This window comes from Solea solea, chromosome 15 (genome assembly GCF_958295425.1).
Source record: "Solea solea chromosome 15, fSolSol10.1, whole genome shotgun sequence".
In the NCBI taxonomy this organism is placed as follows: Eukaryota; Metazoa; Chordata; class Actinopteri; order Pleuronectiformes; family Soleidae; genus Solea; species Solea solea.
This window is the reverse complement of record NC_081148.1, coordinates 14,562,374-14,582,261: the sequence shown is the minus strand read 5'-3', so window position 1 is coordinate 14,582,261 and position 19,888 is coordinate 14,562,374. Positions and strand designations below refer to the sequence as shown.

At 40.5% G+C, this 19,888-nt stretch overlaps 1 protein-coding gene across 1 annotated transcript; it reads left to right on the top strand.

The window, feature by feature from the left end:
- The first annotated feature begins 119 nt into the window (after window positions 1-119).
- LOC131474532 (interferon-induced, double-stranded RNA-activated protein kinase-like) lies at window positions 120-6,421 on the top strand. Its single transcript, XM_058652444.1, has 16 exons — window positions 120-367; window positions 1,009-1,134; window positions 1,207-1,350; window positions 1,470-1,569; window positions 1,823-1,893; window positions 2,201-2,273; window positions 2,467-2,513; window positions 2,610-2,697; window positions 2,865-2,914; window positions 3,012-3,131; window positions 3,254-3,382; window positions 3,455-3,659; window positions 4,507-4,650; window positions 4,748-4,846; window positions 5,041-5,103; window positions 5,186-6,421. Exons 1-16 carry the CDS (start codon window positions 255-257, stop codon window positions 5,330-5,332), a joined length of 1,719 nt encoding a protein of 572 aa, XP_058508427.1. The 5' UTR covers window positions 120-254; the 3' UTR covers window positions 5,333-6,421.
- The last annotated feature ends 13,467 nt before the right edge of the window (window positions 6,422-19,888 follow it).

Below are 19,888 nucleotides of genomic sequence, written 5' to 3'. Positions count from 1 at the left end.
ATTGCAGTCTCCGATGCACCCAAATCGTTAGGTGGCGCTGTTAAGGAAACTTGTGGCCGCCTAAAACTACGACGCCTGAAACTGCGGTATTGCTCCGGACATGGCGAAATCGAAACTTACAATATGGAAGAAATAGGAAATAGGAAATGCTATAAACAGTGACTACGTTGGTGTAAGACAACGTTGAAAAGAGCGAGCAGAAGAAAGCTCTCTTGGTGGCTGATTTTTATTGTAGTGTTAACTTGGTTTCATATATGATGGATGGATATAAACACTGCGTATCACAACTCAACGAGTACGCGCAGCAATCAGGATCTGTGCTGTCATTTCAGGACCTGGGCTGTGTTGGACCAGATCATGACAAGGTGTAAGTATTCATGGACTATACCTGCGACACATACGTCACTGTTTAGTGATTAGTGGTAATTGATCAGAGTAATATATGACCTATTTCAGATGACAAAACTTAAATAAACCGTCTACTGACTGGATCTGTGGAAAGTCTCCTATTTACCAAATTCCTTGAAACATGTTCCTGGAGTGAAAAAACATAATAAAAACTAATAAATTATGTTCTATCACTTTTTAATTAAAAGCTCAATGATTTACGGTATATTTGAAAAAGCAAGCTGTATATTGTCATTGCACCATAGTCACCTCAATTCTATAACGGAAATAATTTAAATGGAATAATTTTGCTTTGTGGGCAAAAAAAAAGACATTTGAGAACATCGTCATTTTTGAAGTTTGGGAAACACTGATCAACAGTTTTGTGAACGATAAAATAATAGGCAGAATTATCAATTATGAAAATAATCATACAGAAAAATTACAGAGCAATTATTCATGAGAAATTAAATAAAATGTAAAAGTAGATTTAATCTGCCCTTGCCCCACCTTCTCCAGTGTTTTGAATTTTTAACACTAAAGCTGTTCTACATATATCACCTTTAAACAATGTCATGTCAGCTTTACGATATGACAAAAGATCTGACTATTCCTTGACAGATTCAGCTGTAGGGTTGTCCTTGATGGTGAAGTCTATCCTGATGCTGTGGGGAGGAGCAAGAAGAAAGCCAAGTATAATGCTGCTGAAAGTGCCCTGAAATGTTTGTTGGCGAGGACACGTGTCAGGTCAGTGCTGCGTATCACACTGGTTGAATTTAAATACCTCCACTAAGGTGCAAAACTACTTGTTTCTTACAGTGATGAGACAAGAAGACAAAGTGTGACCTCCAAAGACAACAACTTTCCAGAGAAATGTGCAACAGGGACTGCCAGCCAGTGCAGTCCGAAGCGCTCGCGTGATCATACCTGTGAGAAAAGATGCCATGAACCAAACAACTCCCAGTGAGTATGAATAAACATCTACACACTAAAACAAACACAGATGGAAGTTAATCTTAACCTAATAAGAAGAATTATTTCCTCCCCACATGCGGGTTTTTCTGCAAATCTGTGATCAACAGCAAGGAACACCCTGTGAGTGAGGATGAGAATGTCAAGAAAGCCAAACAAAACACGTCTCAGCTGGCGTGGACTGCTCCTCAACAACACTCAGACAGCAAGGTTTGTGGTACCGTCTGCTAGTATATTTCAACAGAATAATTTAAATTATTACCTATTTCTATACGACTATCGCCCGATGTAGCTGAGATTGGCACAGCACCCCCCGCGACCCTCTGGTGGAGGATAAAGCGGTAGATGATGACTGACTGACCTATTTCTGTCATGAAAATGGCTCATATTCACAGAGACTGCATATTTTCTTTAATAAATTACATCAATAAATGTGATGACAGACAGGATTTCTGCATTTTAGGATTCCTTTGGCTCAACTGCGTCCGAAGATGATGCAGCGATGTCCTCACAACTAACTGAATCAACCGTACTGTAAGCACGTTTTGACACTGTTCCGAGGGCAGATTTAAGGTAGAATATAAACATTAGTGTACGTGCTAATGTGTCCCTGGACAAGAAACTCCAAATTGCTCCTGACGGCTGTGCATGTGAATGGGCGTGATAGATTTTTTATAGAGAAAGCTCTGCAAATATCTGTTTGTGTGTGAACGGTAAACTGTTGTGTAAAGCAGCTTTGAGTTGTCATCAAGACTAGAAAAGGGCTGTATATCCATTCATCCTGTGAACTAACTAACTAACTCAGTCGGTTACTCATGTTTGTCTTCGAATTCTGCTACAGGTTCTCCAGTGAAGTGTCACAAAGCAGTGAATCCATAGTATTCACTGATTCATCAAACCCTTTGAAGGCTCAGGTCTGTTCTCTCACTTTGTAAAGTGATCATTTACAGTTGTTTTTGGGTCTATGTTGAAAGGAGCTTTGTATCACAGACATTCAAGTGTCTCAGCATTGTCATCACAGCTTCTATTTTAAAATCTTTGACAAAACGTAAAAGGTGAAATATAATACTCACATAAAAATTCTTAACACTCTTTTGTCCATTGTAGGTGTCCCCGGGGTCAAATGTGTCTGAAAGTGATGCATCAACTTCTTTGTAAGTTTCTGCAAAGACTCTGATATTAAAGCAGGATGTAGAGCTTATTGTAAGTAAAGCTGAAGGATAATAATGTTTCTCAATCTATTGTTAAAGCGAATCTACCGAGCCATCGTCACAAAACATGGAAACAGGTGAAAATTGCAGTGGATACATGGATATATCAAACCCAGACAAGGATCAGGTCTGATTTTTTTTTTTTCTTCATGTAAATGTATTACCAATAAGCAACTGCTGTGAATCACCTTGTATAAAAGCATCTGTCTGATGTGTAAATGTATATTACACCAAAAATGTTTTGTTTGTTTGTTTTTTTTAAATTGTTAACTTTCATTTATTTTATTCACTAAGGTTGCTGTGAAAAACAACAGTATGGGAAATGGTGAGAGTAACGAATCAAGGTACAACAAAACTGCAATTTAATGCACTGATATTTCAATACTGTTTATAATCATGTGCAAGGCAATTATGTGTCTTTGTTTGTGTGTGAATCTACAGATTCATATTAGAATTTGATTCCATATCACGTCTTGGCAAAGGAGGCTTTGGTCGTGTCTTCAAGGCAAGAGAAAAACTGGTCAACAAGTATTACGCCGTCAAGGTTGTCCAGTTTAAAAAGTAAGTCAAGTACACGGTGAGACGTTACAGGGCACAGTGTAGCGTCTAGTGTATGTGTTCTAATGCACCAACATTTCAGGAACAGATGTGTTACAAGAAATTTCATTTCAATGTTCCATCAGAAAAGCTTTGCGAGAGGTAACGGCATTGTCAGACCTCCATCACCGCAACATTGTACGATACTTCAATTGCTGGAAGCAGGATTCAGACTACCAGGACGACAGTTCAGTGGAGAGTTCCACCTCTTCTGAGTAAGTTTAATACACTCGTATTACTGTATGTTTACTACAGGTTTATTATTTGACCACGTTTGTCTTTGTTAGGTCCGTCAGCCATTCATCACCAATGTACCTATACATTAAGATGGAATTATGTGACACCAGAACACTGGAAAGCTGGATAATGGAGAGGAATGAAGAACATCAGCAAGACTCCAAACGAAGAGAAGAAAGTCTAAACATCGCTCAACAAATAGTCAGTGGAGTCGAGTACATTCACTCCAAAAAACACATCCACAGGGACCTAAAGGTAAGAAAAAGCTGTTTTAATGTTTTGGGCTTTACTCTCTGTATACAGACAATGTATTTTCTATGTACTGCTACTTCATGATGATGTGGTTGAGTTCAGACGCTCTCTCCACCAACATCCATCCATCTTCTACCGCTTTATCCTCCACATGAGGGTTGCGTGTGTCTTGTGCCAGTCTCATAGGGCGATAGGTGGGGTACACCCTGGACAGTTTGCCATCACAGGGCCACATATACAGACAAACAACTTCTTTTACCGTTTTATCTTTTGCATTACTTCTCCAAACAACGTCAAACTGCACGTACGTGTGCCTCTAACAAGAGTCACAGACAGACAGACAAACAGACGTTCCAGGAATTTATAGATAGATCTGTTACTTGCTTGTCACCTCACGGACCACTAGGGGTCGCTCACGGACCACCAGTGGTCTGGGGACCACACTTTTAGAAAGGCTGATTTAGAGTGACAAATTTGCCTAATCCCCATGTTTTTGGACTGTGGGAGGAAACCGGAGAACCCATGCACACACAGGGAGAACATGCAAACTTCATGCAGTAAGGCCCTTGTTCCAACCGGGGTCAAACCCAGGTCTTATTGCTCCAAAGGCAAGGGTGCTAACCACTACACCAATATTGGTGATATTTCCTGGTCATTCAGGTTGGATGTAGAACGAAACTCCTCCTCTTTTCTTAAATTTGAATCTCGTTGTCATATTTTTCTTTTCTTTTTTTTACATATTTACAGTTGTTTAGTTTTTTTTAACTCTGAAGACGAAAATGATGAGCAGAACAATTGCCACGTCATTATACTACTGCTTTTACAATTTTTTTTTTCTTTTCATGGATAGCCTCCCAACATCATGTTTGGGCAGAATAATGAAGTGAAGATTGTGGACTTTGGCCTAGTCACCGCTGAGGCTGATGGCAATGACAAACACCTGATGGAGAGAACTAAAAGAACAGGAACCATATCCTACATGGCTCCAGAACAAGTGAGACAACCGTGCATGTGCAAGTATTATATAAAATATGATGGTATCCCTAAAAGGTGTAACTTATTAATCTTGCATTTCTATTTTATTACACTAGCATGGGAAAACCTATGACCGAAAGGTGGACATATTCGCGTTGGGGCTTATATACCTTGAACTCCTTTGGAAAGTCTCCTCTGGCTCTGAAAGAGCAGCCGTGAGTTGTTCATGTATATGTAATATATATTATTAGTGTTTCTTACATGACTTGAAAAAGATCCATCAGATAAAATATTTTTAAATACTGTAAACCAGCCAACACAGCAACAGTATCAGATTTCTTTTCAGTACCTGAAGCATTTTCTAACATTTGCTAACATGTTTATCCTGTATTTACTGCATTTAACACAGATTTTCATGGATGCCAAACGAAAGAAGTTCCCTACACAGTTTACATCAGAGTTTTTCCAAGAGGTAAATGTCCAGATTATTTTTTTATATCTAACTTATATTTACTTTGGTCCGTTTTGTCTTCATTTGTATTCATTTTTTGCAGCACCAAATAATCAAGTCAATGTTGCATGAGAAGCCAGGAGACCGACCTGAAGCTACTGCCCTGAAAACGAAGCTTGAAAAGTTGTCTCTCATGCTCAGTGCACAAAAAGATAGGTCTTGGCGAACTGTAACTGATCGCACGAGATAGTTACACAAGCCCCGAGGCGTCCCACAAGGTTCCGTGCTTGGCCCCCTTCTCGTCATCATCTACATGTTTTATCATACATCATCATGGCCTTCATCGCCACTGTTATGCCAATGATACCCAGTTCTACTTCTGACAATCTCTTGGATGCTAACTTACTTCCTCATTCACTGATTTGGCTTTGTATTACTAGAATAGGGTTGGTATTCTGTGCTTCCCAACCTCAGTTTCCCCTGAGTTGAGAAATACTGTATCTTCATCCCTTTTTTTTGTTACGTGCCCACCAGTGACACTTGGTCCGAGCCTTGAAACTGCAACGCTAATTCCGCACTTTTTAGACCCACTCGTAGGGGGATGGGACCTCATTCCCAGAATGTGAACAGTGTCCGCCATCTTTGCTAACAGTTATGCTGTTGGCGAAAAAAATAGAGAAATAAATCTAAATTTAAGTCAATGATGATGTGGACAACTGCAATTAAAACACCGTAGCAGTGTTTGTTCTATCACCTCGCAGGCAGCTGTTTCTCAGCACCATGTTTTCATGAAAACATATACAGCCTGTAATCGTGTGGGGGACCGCATATGGCCCGCGGGCCTTACTGCGTTACCTACTCCTACACTCTATTGACACCAGCCTCCTCACCCCTCTCACCCGCCCCCTTACTGTCCTTGTAAAACACACAATTTTGAATGTGTATTTCATCTATCATTCCGCTGTAACTGCTTCATATTGTCACTGTTTTAAATTGCTGTTTTTCATAATGCAATTGGTTTTAGCTGCTCCGTTGTTTTGTTTGTGTGATTTCACCCTTTGAAGTACTATATACTGTTAATGAAACATGAAATCAATGGTAATGGGATTTTTTAAATGAGTGTCAACAGTTAACACTTTTTGGAAATGTATTCTGTGGCTTGCTAGTGCATTTTAAGTGTCGTTACAGCTTCTGCTTAGCATTGAATATCATATGCAGGAATATACAAAATAAAGGGTTCATCCAGAGAAAACTGTTCATGGTTTATTTACAGTGTTAACTTTACAGTGTAGACAACTTGGCAGCCTTGTCTGCAGGCAGAAATCAACTGAAAAAAACATCCGAGTGTTGTTTTTATTTGTCACAAGTCAAACTAGGACAGTCATAAAACGTTTAAGGTGTGTCACTAAGAACGAAATGACGGCCAAGTTAATATGTTGTTAAAGCAGCCAGTATATCTCAAGATGGTCTCCAGTTGAACAGGACGATCCAGAATGGACTAACCTGTAAAACAGCATTGAGACAGTTCTCTGTGTTGTTTTTGACCAGCCTTTATGTCTGACAGCTGAAGTTCTCACATTGAGATTGAAAGTTCTTTTACAAGTGTAGAAAGCAGTGGCGTCATTAGGCCTATTTTAGGGGGGCTAAAGCATATATATATAATCATATAACCAGTTATTATTAACTTAAATGTGATCATAAATCTTAGTTTCCCTTATGGAAGCGGTAGAGAGTCAGTGCGTCGTTATCGAGTCCATTCCACTTGTTCATATAGAGCACGCCCAAATCACTGAAATCCAGTCCACGTTTTCCCTGCAACCTAGCTTGCACTCGGTACCTGGGTACCTGCAGTGTGTGTACCGGGAGCGGAGCACACAGAACCGACTAGAGCAGCATTAGGAGAAGAACGTGAACAAGAATGGACAAACGAAATTTTTTCAAGAGAGTAAGTATCACTGCTGATAGTAAAAATAAGTTAGCTGCAGCCCCCCAGCTAACAGCAGAAAGTCCCACGTAATTGCCAAATGCTCCCTGTTTGACAAATAAAAACCTGGCTTACACACTCTGTAGCCGAGAGCCCCCTGTACAGGAGGCAGCATGAGATGCGTGCTGTATATCTCTGTGCAGTGTGCACGTCTTACCTTTATTGTTTGCGGTCAAAAGTTACATTTCAGCTCCAAAAGAACTCTGCTACTTACAGTAGCTAGCTAGTTAGTCCGAAATGCAATGTGAAGGTCCTGGTTGTTTATAGAGTTAGGTGTGCACTCTTCATATTATCTTTGGGGTGACTTCCTTCTGGAGCACCAGCTCCAGCATCAGATGCACACCGTGAAACAGCTCATTCACGTATGATTATGTGGATAATAATAATAATAATGATAATACGGTAGTAATAATAATAATCACTCCACCACCCCTATTGACCTGTAGGAGTCAGGGCAGAGGATCAGAGAGAGTGAGAGGGGAGAAACCTCTACTGGAAAGGTGAGTCTAAAGGATTTCACAGGATAGAGTCATTTGTGATGCAGACAGTCCTGGAATTTTATGGAACTCAATATGAATATGAAATATGAAACATTTCAGTCCAAGTGCACCATACAAGACTTATTTAACTTGAGCTTTTATTTAGGAGAGTAATGATTGGAAAGTGGAGATAGCCAAGAGAGTGATGTATAAGCCAAATTAGCCTGGCCCAAATATTTTCAAGAGTACCTTAATATAACTGTAATTTATGTAATTAAGTTATATTTTTTCAGGGCTTAAAATTACAACCATTTTAGTCACATATGTGCCCAAAATATATTCTGTGTGACTTCAAAATATTTGGGAGTAAACAATTATTGTGTTGTGAGTGAAAGTCATGGCATTACCCTCTTTGTTGATCAGTTATTAATTCAAATCATTGTGTAAACATACAGTACTTCCTGTGTTTTTTGTTGTACTGTGTTAAAAATGTAATGGTGGCCTAAAACATTTGCACAGTAAAGTATCTCTGTTAAATCTGTCCAAAACGTGCCATTTCTCAGTTTTTGTTAGCTGTTTGTGAAATTAAACGTTCGCTCACATTCTGTGCATCTCCTGGGGGCTAAGCCCCCCCTGTCCTTAAAACCTAGTGACGCCCCTGGTAGAAAGGGTCAATTAGCAGCTTCATATATGCAATTGGGCAACCACCGTGATGACAAATCATGCCAGAAAACAAGAAATACAAATATTAGCTTGCAGTAAAATTGTTTGAATGGATCAGGATCTCAAAAATGACCAGATCTTAATGCAGCAGAGATGCTGTAAATGATATAGAAATGAACTATTTTGTGGCATGGAGTAAGTGTGCAGGCTTCAACAAGAGAACCTTCAACATAGAGATCCAAAGAATATGGCTGGAACAGAACACTTCTGTAGCATGAATGGTCCAAAATTCAATATTAGTCACGGGACAAGGCACCAAACATCTGAACTAATTGTGTGTTATAATATTATACTTGCAGACGTTTGAGTTATTCTTTGTTGCCATTGTCATTCACAGTGTTATTCACCACATGAGGGCAGTCTTGTCATATTATTTTTTTGATTTTCACAGTATGTTAACAGTTCCCTAGTCTGCATGTTTAACAAAAAGTGTGTTTTGCTGAGGTTAGGGACAGAGACAATTCACACAACAATACAACAACTGTTGTCCAAGTAAAGGGCTAAAAAAAAAAAAACATAGGCGTGTAACAGCATGTTGAATGTTGTTGCCTTTTATAGTATGACCTGTAGGGGGAGCTGTGACTCTGTCAAGCTCAGGCTGGGCATGGCTGCAGACTGGAGGCCCTCTCATCCTGTGGGGGAGAGTGGTTTATTCACAGTGAGAGGGCCAAAACCAACGGAGCCGTGTGACATTTAATCATGCCTCCAGCACATACTGGATGATTAGCATCTCTGTGGAAAACAACAGTAACAAGTGCAAAATGCAGGATCCCACGCAATCACCTGGCTGTGATGCACACAGCCACAAAGACCAGCTCACAAATCAGTATGGTAACACAACTATTACCATACTGCAAAGAGCCATAACATTTGCTTAAAACCTGTGAAAAATAACCATCTGTGGATGGACTTCCCACATGTAGACCTCGCCGATTTCTACCATTTATTATTAGACTCCCAGTAGAAATATGTAACTGTAACAGGGGAAAATGATATAAATAAAACCGAGATAGAGAAAACAGTATGTTTTGAGTCTGGCATTCTGATTTTCACCTCATATCTTTTAAAGGTTTATTATTACCTCCGCCAACAGCGTTACGTATGTCTGTTTTTGTGAGCAACATATCGCAAAAGGTAAACAGTGGATTTTGATTAAATTTCCTGGAGATGGAGGATCTTGTCTGAGAAAAAAAAAAAAAGATCTACTGTAGATATGGAGACTGGGCAGCCTTGGCAGAGGTTTGACTCTCTGAGTGCTTTCTCTGGTTAGTCAAATCATTATTCCTTTGTTGACTGAAAAGTTTCAATTATATTACGATATACTGATTGCCCAGTGTGATGGCAACACAAACTATGCATGTTTATATTTATATTATTCTCTTGTGGTTTTAGTGGGAAAGTTATAACTTAATTTACGACATAAAATAAACAGTTTTTTTCCCTTAAACAAAACAACATTTAACTGGTATTCTATGTAACACCTGAAAGCCTAAAGCAAAAATACTTAACAAAACTTCCCAGTTAGTCACAATAATACCGAGGCTATCTGCTGCAGCAAAAATAGTGCTGATGAGATATTTAAGGGTTAAACAGTGAAGTTGGCTATAAAACCACAATGATGGCATGACTGGCTCTAAAATGCTCTATAGAGCTGAGGTGACCTTTACAGTCAGACCTATGAATGACACACTTAAAGCTGCAGTACGTAGGATCACTGGGAGAGAAAAAAAGGTTAATTGTCGAGTTTCATCTGCAGGTTATTAAAATATTCATGTTTTGAGATCAAGGCTCTCTTTCCTGAGCTCTTCTCATTAGATGAGTATGGACAGACACACTCATTCCGTATGTGACAGACGACCCAAGGCAATCTCTTAAACTATACAGCATTAAATAAAAGGCAATGGGGTGCCAAAAGTAGTGTAAAAGTAGATTTGTTGCATTTATTGTCTGACTCTCTTTCAGATTGTTTCCTTTAGGTTTCTTTGCAGCATAGATAGTTGTTGCTCCTGGGTGGGACCTGTATGCTGAGTAGACTTAGTGAAACAGAACTGCCCTGTGATTGGTCAGAACCTCCCACGATAGTACAGATTAATGGCGCTTTTCCACTATACAGTTCCAGCACGGTTCGGCACTGCACAGCTTGGCATAGTTTTCCATTTCCAAGTCATCATAGCACGGCTGCATGAAACTGCTGTGACTTTGTTTTACACGTGACACAAACACACAAGCTAGTGACTAGTGACTTGTAAAGCAGTTTTCGGTGTTCTGAATCATTAGAGGAAGGGGTTGTGATGCCACTCGCGATTCCTACCTTCGGCAGTGCTGTTGCTAAATACACCAGATTCCTCTGTTACACGTTGAGATTGACGCATGTCTTCAGGATTTTGAAGTCTTTTTTATCTGTTCTACAGTTTGGCATTGTTTGGTTTGATTCCTGTGTCGGACGTCGCGCTCATGACTCAGAGCAGGTACTTAAACGGGCCAAAAAGGGCCAAATCGAGCCGTGCCGGAACTGTGTGGTGGAAAAGCACCATTAGTGGTGACAATGTACAAACAGCTCCAGAAGAGGTGTAGAAGTGTTGTTTTCTGTCAGCTCTGTCATATACATTACACTGAAAGACTATTGTGGAATTAATCCTTCCTACTGTACATGTGATATCACATATTCCATAACATTTTATCAATATTTATATAAATACTGATTAGTGACACAATTGAGCTCATTATGGTTAAAACCAAAATAATTAATGAATTATTAATAATTACCAACAGTTGTCAACTGAATATGTATGTGAGTATAAAAAACTCTCGACATTTACACCACCAGAACATGTGCCCTCATTTAGCAGCATCTAAAATATGAATCCTGGTGTGTTTCCAATCTTCCACTGCTAGTGTAGGCAGGGTTATTGGATGTATTGAGGTCACTTCCTCCGAGAGCAGTGTGGGCACTGAAGCAGAGCTCTAGTCAGTCGCCTGGACCGTGTAGCCTGTGGTAAAATGGACTCACCACTCAGGAGCAGAGCAGTGGAGTGTCTTCCAGTCCCAAGGGTTGGAGCAAACAATTACTCTGTGAGTAACCTTGTCGCAGGAGCAGCGAGCGGAGTTTGTTGTGCACTGCAGCCTTGCCACAAAGACACAACTATCACCCATCAGCAGACATCAGACACAAAATGACAGCTGAGGACACACATGACTTGTCAAATTCCATTGTTATCGTCCCTGCCTGTACATACATTTCCAAACTTTCTGATGTTAAGTTATAGCCCATTTAACCTCTGGTGAACTCCTGTTAACTGGACCATGACCATATGCTGTGCCTCACTGAAGGCCCCACTTGGCATAAACTCTAGACTTTCCCCTTCTCCGAAACCACATCCTGTCACTGTCCACTCCACTTAAGAAACTGTGTCAGTGTTGTGTATCAGTGCCTTGATATATTTTAACCTATTTACTACAACTATTGGAACTTTTTGAGATCTTCTTTTTCCATTTCCACGCAAATTTCAACAAAGTATCTGGTGTGTTGTTGACTGCTAACTGTACCCTAGATACTGTATTTGGACCGTCATGGACCTTCCAGTTTGGCTTCAGGAAGAACCCACAAAACTACATCCGTTTTGTTTTTTTTAAATGGAAACAGTTTTTGAGGGAATATTTCGGGTAAGGCTTTGTTTTTATAGTGGAGTGCCCTTGTGAAAAATTTGACCTGTGCATCTGAAGACAAACTTGAACAAAAAACACCTCGTATTCATTCAGATCCACCTGACCTGATTCTCCTTCGGCAGAGATCATTTACTCTCAGCAGCTCCCACAGTGATTCCTCCCCCACACACTTGAGTTACATAAAACTCATTTTATCTAAGAACTCCCACACGGTGTCTACATTTTGAAAACAGAAACAACAGAGTTGGAAAGCTTTGCTCCACATCAGCCAAATGTTTGCTTATATTCATATATATATATATCACATTATTCCTTTTCGCTTATATTTATTTGTTGCTGCTAGGATCAAATGTTGTTGCTAAATTTAGGATGTGCCACTTTATGAACAGCACCCTACATATCTGCTACTTCTTCTTCATCTTTGGTGTTTCATTGGCATTACTGCCACTTCCTTATTCCTTCCTCATCACTGTGTTGCCTTCATAGATGTGTACAGAGTACTGGAGCTGTTGGGCTCTACGACAAATGATACTGAATTCTCTCTGCTGTCCGTCAGCCAATACTGGAAAAAACAAACAAAACAAAGCTATTTGTCAACGTCCTGCCCCCTCAAATCCTCAAACACTCACTGTCTTCATATAGCTGCAGTCCAATGTCCCAGTTTTGAAGGTCAAGGGCAAAACCGTGGACCCCCCCCCCCAGTAAAATGTTGAAAAAGTCAAAGAGCCAAGCCCATCTGGAGTTCAGCAGTTCAGAGCAGAGCAGCAGGAGAGAGCCGGTTTGCCAGTTATTCCCTGTATTCTTTTACAAAAATGACACCTTCTGACAGCGCAGCTGTTGCGCCAATTTCATGCTCACAGTGAAGACATGTGAGGTGATGCAATCATGATGTTAGCGTGGATATCTATCTCAGGAGGAAACACACAAAAAAAAAAAGAAGGCGAGAGAGAGAGAGACAGAGGAAAAAATAATGCACTTAAACAAGTCCCATGGTGCTCTGGCAAAATATAAACTGCACACTTGGTGTCAGAGTTTGTGTCTTTCTGTGTCACGGGAGTCGGAGCTGAAGGTTACTGCCAATACCAACACTTTATTGTCAGACAGATGCTTTCTGAATCACAAACACAACACTTTTATTATTTATCATAAGAGTGGCAAATATTTAGTCAACAGGCTGTTCTCTAACAGACTACAGAGGAGCCATTTTCATGGCTTCTGAATGATTCAGGAGGCATCGATGTCCCCACGTGCTCATGCAGACTGAAGCTATGAGATAGGATTCACGCTCTGTGAGCTGTTAAAGCTCCATAGTGAGGTGTTTATTTTCCCGAAATTAGAATATTCAGCAGGATCAAGACAGATGACTTCACTGAATAATTTAAACGATGAAAGGTGAAAGTAAATTCACGTGGCGTGATGGCAGCGGTGATGAACTGAGCCCAAAGCACAACGCTGCAGAAAAACAAGAGGAAGGCAAGGCTCGTCAAACCAGCAAAATTAATTGAGGGATAGAACGAAAAACAACAGGAATAATCATTTTTGTAATGTTTGCAGATTCACGTCTGTCTCTTCCTCTTTGTGTTAGTAATTACCCGGGTACCTATGGGAGAGGATAGGGTGGTAGATGAAAGTGCCGTGAAAGCAGGACACAAACAAAGCCAGAAACAGAAAGAGCCTGCCAGTGCTTGAACACGATGCCATGACAGACAGCCTTTGGAGCCGTTGTTTTCAGCTGCCAGGGGCTTTTTCGGATTCGTTTTATCTGCTCTGCCTTCCCACCCACCCTCACTCACTCCCACCCCACTGGTTGGGAGCTCCAGATGATTTGTGTCCAGTTTGGCTTCACTCAAGCCTGCGCAGCCTCTAAAAGCAGACACACTCTGCCTTCTTCTATTCAGTCAGCCTGCCTGTCTTGTGTTTAAGAGCTGCTAAACCTCTTTTCTGCCTCAGCGGGTTTGGTCGCATTTCAGTGATAGGTCACTCGGAGCTGTATACATTTCAAAGATACATTTGAAATGTATTCGAACGCCAACTATTTAAAATTGCTGGTCGTTTTTGAAAAGTGACAGTTAAGACAGCTTACTTCAATATGTTAAGCATTTCACGCTAAATGTCTATACTTTGAATTTATGTTACTAGTTTTGATTTATTGATGTTCCATGAACATGTTTTTCTGTTAAATGTTTTAAATAACATTATATATACTAAATATACTACTTGTTTTTTTCCCCCCAAACTTTAATTGCAGCCAGGCAAAGGAAATACTAAATCGTGAGAAAATCAAATACATAATAAAACACAGACTATACGTCAGGGGTGTCAAACATACGGCCCGGGGGCCAGAACCGGCCCACCAGAGGGTCCAATCCGGCCGACAGGATGAATTTGTTAAAATGTCACACTACGATTACAATCTAATGTCAAATACAATATTTTTCTCTTCCAGATACCTGTGACTAAATGTTTGTGCCTTTTTAGATCCAGTGTGATGTGTAAATAGTACATTTATGCACGATATTGTTGAAATTGCACTTATATTTGTCAAGAAATTTCATGTTTTGTCAAAATATCCTTCATTAAATGTAAAACAAAGGAGAAAAAAAGCAAGGAGTTCTTGTTGTTCATAGGTTATTATGCTATTATTTTACTATTTTTACTGGTCCGGCCCACTTGAGATCAAATTGTGCTGTATGTGGCCCCTGAACAAAAATGAGTATGACACCCCTGCTATATGTGCAAATGGAAGATCACTGAATGCTGAATAAAACCAGCAGAATGTAGCAATACGTAACAATATATATAAGTAAATAAATAAAAAGTGTATTTTTGAAGGTGCAGAGATCACATGTTAGTGTTATAAAATATAAAGTCCAGTACAGCATTGCTTCCTTGGTTGGCGTCTCTCTTTCCCAGTGAGTTCAAATAAATATTTTAAGAAATAATGAACCCTCTTCACTATTGAAATACAATTACCCTGTCGGTTTGTCATTCAAGACATTCAGACTAGATGAAAGCTGTACTTGAGTGTGAGCTAAATAATGCTAATATAAACAGTGATGCTAGCATGTGATTTGTCCTTTGGGGACCACGAATGTCCCAAAATGTAGGAAATGTCCCGGCCAATCGTTCGTATATTCGTATACTGAGACATTTCGGTATGGGACAGTGCCGTGCTATAAAGGCATGATGCTGTAGCAAAAATAGAATTTACACATGACATGGGTTGGTGTTGATCATCAGCTCCATCAATAGAAGATGTTGCTGATGACACTGCTATTGATCATCAGGCGCCTATGCTGTCTGCTTCCACAAAATCAATACCAGCCATAGTCAGTGAATCCTTTGTAAAGCTAGATTCAGTGTGTCATCAGTGACACAAGCATATTTACCTGTGTTGATATAATGATTACATGACGCATGATGTGTAATAACTATAGCTAGTCAGTAAATGCTGTGGAGCGGGAAAGTTTCATATTTATACAGGGGTTGTTTTTTTTTTTAGCTGTATTGAAAAATTCTGTGTACACTGTATATTTCCTGAGAAGATGTGCTTGTAAAAGGCCTGGCACGGACAAACAGTTGAATCAAATTCAATGCACAACACACCTGGGCACTCAAAAATCCTTTAAGGGATGGTTGAAAGTCTCTTTAGCTGGCACTCGGCTCCTGTGTTCTTCATCAGACACAAATTAGTGGCATTACCCTCAGACAGCCACCTCATAAATGGATTTCTTGTTATGTGTGAAGCTCCATAGGGGAATCAGTGCATTGGTAGCCATCTGTCTTCATGCTTCCAGCCTCCTGAGCTGCTTTCCCAGAAATCAACACCCCGCGGTCTGAATCACTCACCATCCTGTCATTTCTTTTTCTATTTTTTTCAATCATCAAGGTCTGTAAGTACTATCAACTCATTTATCCACGACGAGCACAAGCTTCAAGTCTGCCCCTAACAGCGTTTTCCCAGGCTGCACATTATCTCATGGCTGATGCCATAATCAATGGTAGCATTGATTACCGACATCACTTTTATTTGTCTGTAATATTTCACGACCAGTGCATCTGTACCCTCTTTTGAAATAGTAGCTCAGCATCATCTTTTAGAGTCTCCATGCATAAAGCGTTTCATTTGAGATTAAGGACAGAAGGAGACGCCAAATCATAACCAGTTTTTTGGTGCTAGTGTAGTGATTGCGCATTAGATTACAGCCCAGCCAATTATAGATGTGTTAAAGTTTTTGCTCTCCTTTTCATTTACTTTAGCATAAGGTAGTAGTTAGCTTAGCATAAGGACTGGATTACAACACACACTAAAATGCACAGTATGGATTGAGTGGGAGTATTTAGTGAGTCTTTGGTGAATGATATACAATCTCTTCAACTGGTTTCTGGTTCGCCGTGTTTCATCCCCTCCTCTCTATCCAAACATTTAAATAGATCTGTTCTCAAACATGCATTTCACTAAAAGATAATTACAGGTCAAATACACTATACTTTTCATATAAGTAAAGATACATCTTTATTTTTGGGGTACCAAAAAAACTTAGTTTGGCGATGGTCAGTCAGTGTTGAAATGTGCAGCAAAGATCAGACTGAAATGCCCCAGTTATTTCAGCAAAAGTTGCTGGTTTTTCCCCTCAACCTCCACTGACATTGTAGCTTACTGGGAGCTTAATATTACTGCCATAATATTATTACTCCATCCATCAGTAACTGTCCTCCTTAGTACCTGTCTGGACAGGTTGCTCTCCCATCTGCTGCCTGCCTGTGATGGTGCCAGTGACGTCACTGGCCAAATTGGCCACTTCTATTTGGAGCTAGAGACAAAGTTGGCCTCCGTGTGAAGTGGCACTTGGATATTTTGGTGTGCCCAATTTTTGGCTGCTAATTGTGTGGCAGCAAAGGCTGCTTCGGAAAATGAGTTCCCTCCATCACTTCATTGTGTTTTACTGTTTTGCCAGTGACAGTGCCAGCCTGATGGGACGAGGCCAGGGCACATGGAAGTATATTTGGACAGCATAGCTTTTAGTCCCCTTTTGTGTGTGTGTGTGTGTGTGTTGGCTTGGGTATGAACCACTTCCGCACATTTATCATTCAGAACAGCCTTTGGTAATTTGGACAATGTTCAACTAAGCACGCCATACTAATTACATTATATAAACATTGTGTACTGATTTCTTTTTTTTTGGGTTGTGTAAAAACCCCTGGATTTGCCCCCATGTTGCTTGGAGTTCATAGACACCCCATGTACAGTGTATCCTCTAGGGGGCACTGTTGTATCAGGCTGCATCCCATGGTGGGAGCTGGAGGAAGAGGGAAGTGGCAGGGCCGTCTCCCTCTCCTATCTGTGTTTGTGTCCTCACTTTGTAAAACAATGGCACTATATTCTTATCAAATCTAACCTCTACCTGGAGAAGGAGATGGATTACATGCCACTGTCCCTGCTGCAGAGAATTAAATCAGAATTCCATTATAGAAAAGACATATAAAACTTCCACAATTCAATACCACCATTGTATGACCAAAACAGGAAATATAGTATGTTGAATGCAGCATGTGGCCGTATCGTTTCGAAGAGGAATAATTGAACGGTTCTCAGCGAGGAGAGTGTATTAATCGATACCATGCGGGATCCTGAATGATGGCTGTTCTGCTAATAGAACTGGCAAGGTCTTTTGAATTATGGCTGAATCACTAGAAGAATGTTGATCCCAGTGAGAACAATGGGTTTGATCCCCGTCCAGGCTAGAAAGCGGTTTTTATTAGCATGTGTAATTAGTTAGAGATTACACATGTTGTCTGTGTTTTAGAAGCAGAGCTAGAAGCAGTCAGGTAATGCATAATGTGCTGTATAATTCTTTTTTCGACCTTGTCCCGGCTCTTTTTCTGCATCGCATTACTCAAAATCTTTGATTGGCCTGGCCCTCACATCTCACCTCCGCTCTTTTCACCAGCATTTAAACCCACTCTCTCCTCAGGTATTTGAATATGGATGCCATCTTTCACTGCGTTATTGGCCTTCTTCTCCCCTCCCGTCCTTCATTACAAATGATCTCTCAGCACTAATGAGTACATGTCTAAAAATACCCTCCATGTCCAGAGAGCTGGATGTGTTGTAGTCCGTATTTGAGCTTGAACAGATGTTAATGGTTATGGAATATCAGAGCAGAGTAATGAACAGAGGCACAGCAGCTCAGACTTCATTTACTGAGGAGATTTTAGTATTCAACATGCATCAGCACTCACCCGCTGATATTCTGCAGCCATGTATTCATTTACGACGCCCCGTACCCTTCCTTTCGACATAACCGTGGTGTTCTCTGTTGCCATAGTAACACCACACAACCTTTGCAAGGAGGTCAAGCTAATGTCAGTGTGTTGCATGAAAGATTTCATTCCAAGACCTTTTTCTCAGTGGTTGTCTTTGCGATTGGAAATTGGAGAGGGACGGAGCCATCGACACGTTTGTTTCATTAAGTGACAGGGTTGCCTCATCGCCTGCATGAGGCTCCAATGACTCAATTCATGGAGAAATGTGCGGGTACGTTTATATTTGCTTTTGCCAGCCTTCTCCTCAGAGGAACAAAAGACGCATACTTGAATTGAGTTTGTCTACACTTAGATAGATGGACTGGTTAAATACACTAGAGGGGTGACCATGACTCTAGAATAGAAGCTCCGGTTTTGCTGTGAAACCGCAAAAAGAACAATTATGCATCTCAGCATATACATGTTAAGTGAATTTCCACTTAAAAGATGTAATATGTAACATTTCTGGGTCAAACCCCTTATGAAACATTGGGATGAGGCAAAAGATATTTGGTGCACCATTTGTTACTGTTTTGACTGAGATGCAGGAATTTGTCTGGCTTTGAGCAGCATAACCCAAAAAGAAAAGGGTAGATTTTTAAGTCATTTTCTAGGGACGTAGGTTATGGCCGAAGGAAGATATGGCAACATTAGGGTGGTGATCATTTCCCACGTGAGTTTATTGAATGTGTGGGAAACTGAGTGCTGTCTTTACCTGAAGACTGTATTTAGGATTTAAACCATGCAGTAGTGTTAAGGCATATTTTGAACAACAGCAGACTAGCCGTCCCAACATGCTCGCTATCTTAATGCGCCGCTAAATAAGGCACAAGTCTGGATCCAGACCTCTGAAACTGTGCCCAACCCTCAGACTTGATCAGCAATTCAAATAGGTCATCATCAAAAAGCAAAAGAAATGAATAACAACCCCCCCCCCCACCCTCCCCACAACAGTTTTCCAAGTTTTCCATGCTGTCTGAAAATGATGTCTGCGCAATGGATACTGATTAGTCACAGCAAAAGAAACAAAGCAGTCTGAGTATCGAGCCAAATAGGAGGTAACAATACTTTCATGCGATTCTACTAAGTAAAGTATAATTGTGTATAAAAGTGTGTCTAAATCTGACAAACTGACCAGTGCAAATACTCTTTACACAAGCAAGTTGTTTGTATTGAGATACCAGAATTACAGCCTGGGCCACAAGCCTGGATTCTTAAATTGTCTCGTTTGTTTTGCAAAACAAGTCACAGGAAATGACGTGAACCAACTGTGTATGTCTTTGTTTAAATCAGGCTCAGATTGAGTCTCACAAACCTGGACATTACACAGTGACTCATGATGACTGTGTGGCAACACAGGGAGGAACACACTGGATGACTTCATCAGGCCCATGAGTTCAGTATGAACAGATCATCATTGCCGACCCAGCAAAAGCTTTGCAACATGAGAGGCAGCCATTAACGGGACCCCACACCCTCTTCTCCCTCCGTGAGAAGACATTGATAGCAGGCCTTCCCCTGTTCCTGCCCAAGGGTTTGAGTGTAATTCAGTCAAGATGTTGGATGTTCAACAGCCTCCTTTTCTCATTTGTGGTGCAGATCTAGATGAAAAGGTGACGAGCGGCAGGAGCAGACCTCTCTGGAGGGG

Excerpts from the sequence above, each read along its gene's own strand:
- LOC131474532 (XM_058652444.1), top strand. The coding sequence starts at position 255 with ATGATGGATGGATATAAACACTGCGTATCACAACTCAACGAGTACGCG. Across the intron at positions 2,514-2,609 it reads AGTGATGCATCAACTTCTTT|CGAATCTACCGAGCCATCGT; the intron begins GTAAGTTTCTGC and ends CTATTGTTAAAG. Across the intron at positions 4,847-5,040 it reads CTGGCTCTGAAAGAGCAGCC|ATTTTCATGGATGCCAAACG; the intron begins GTGAGTTGTTCA and ends CATTTAACACAG.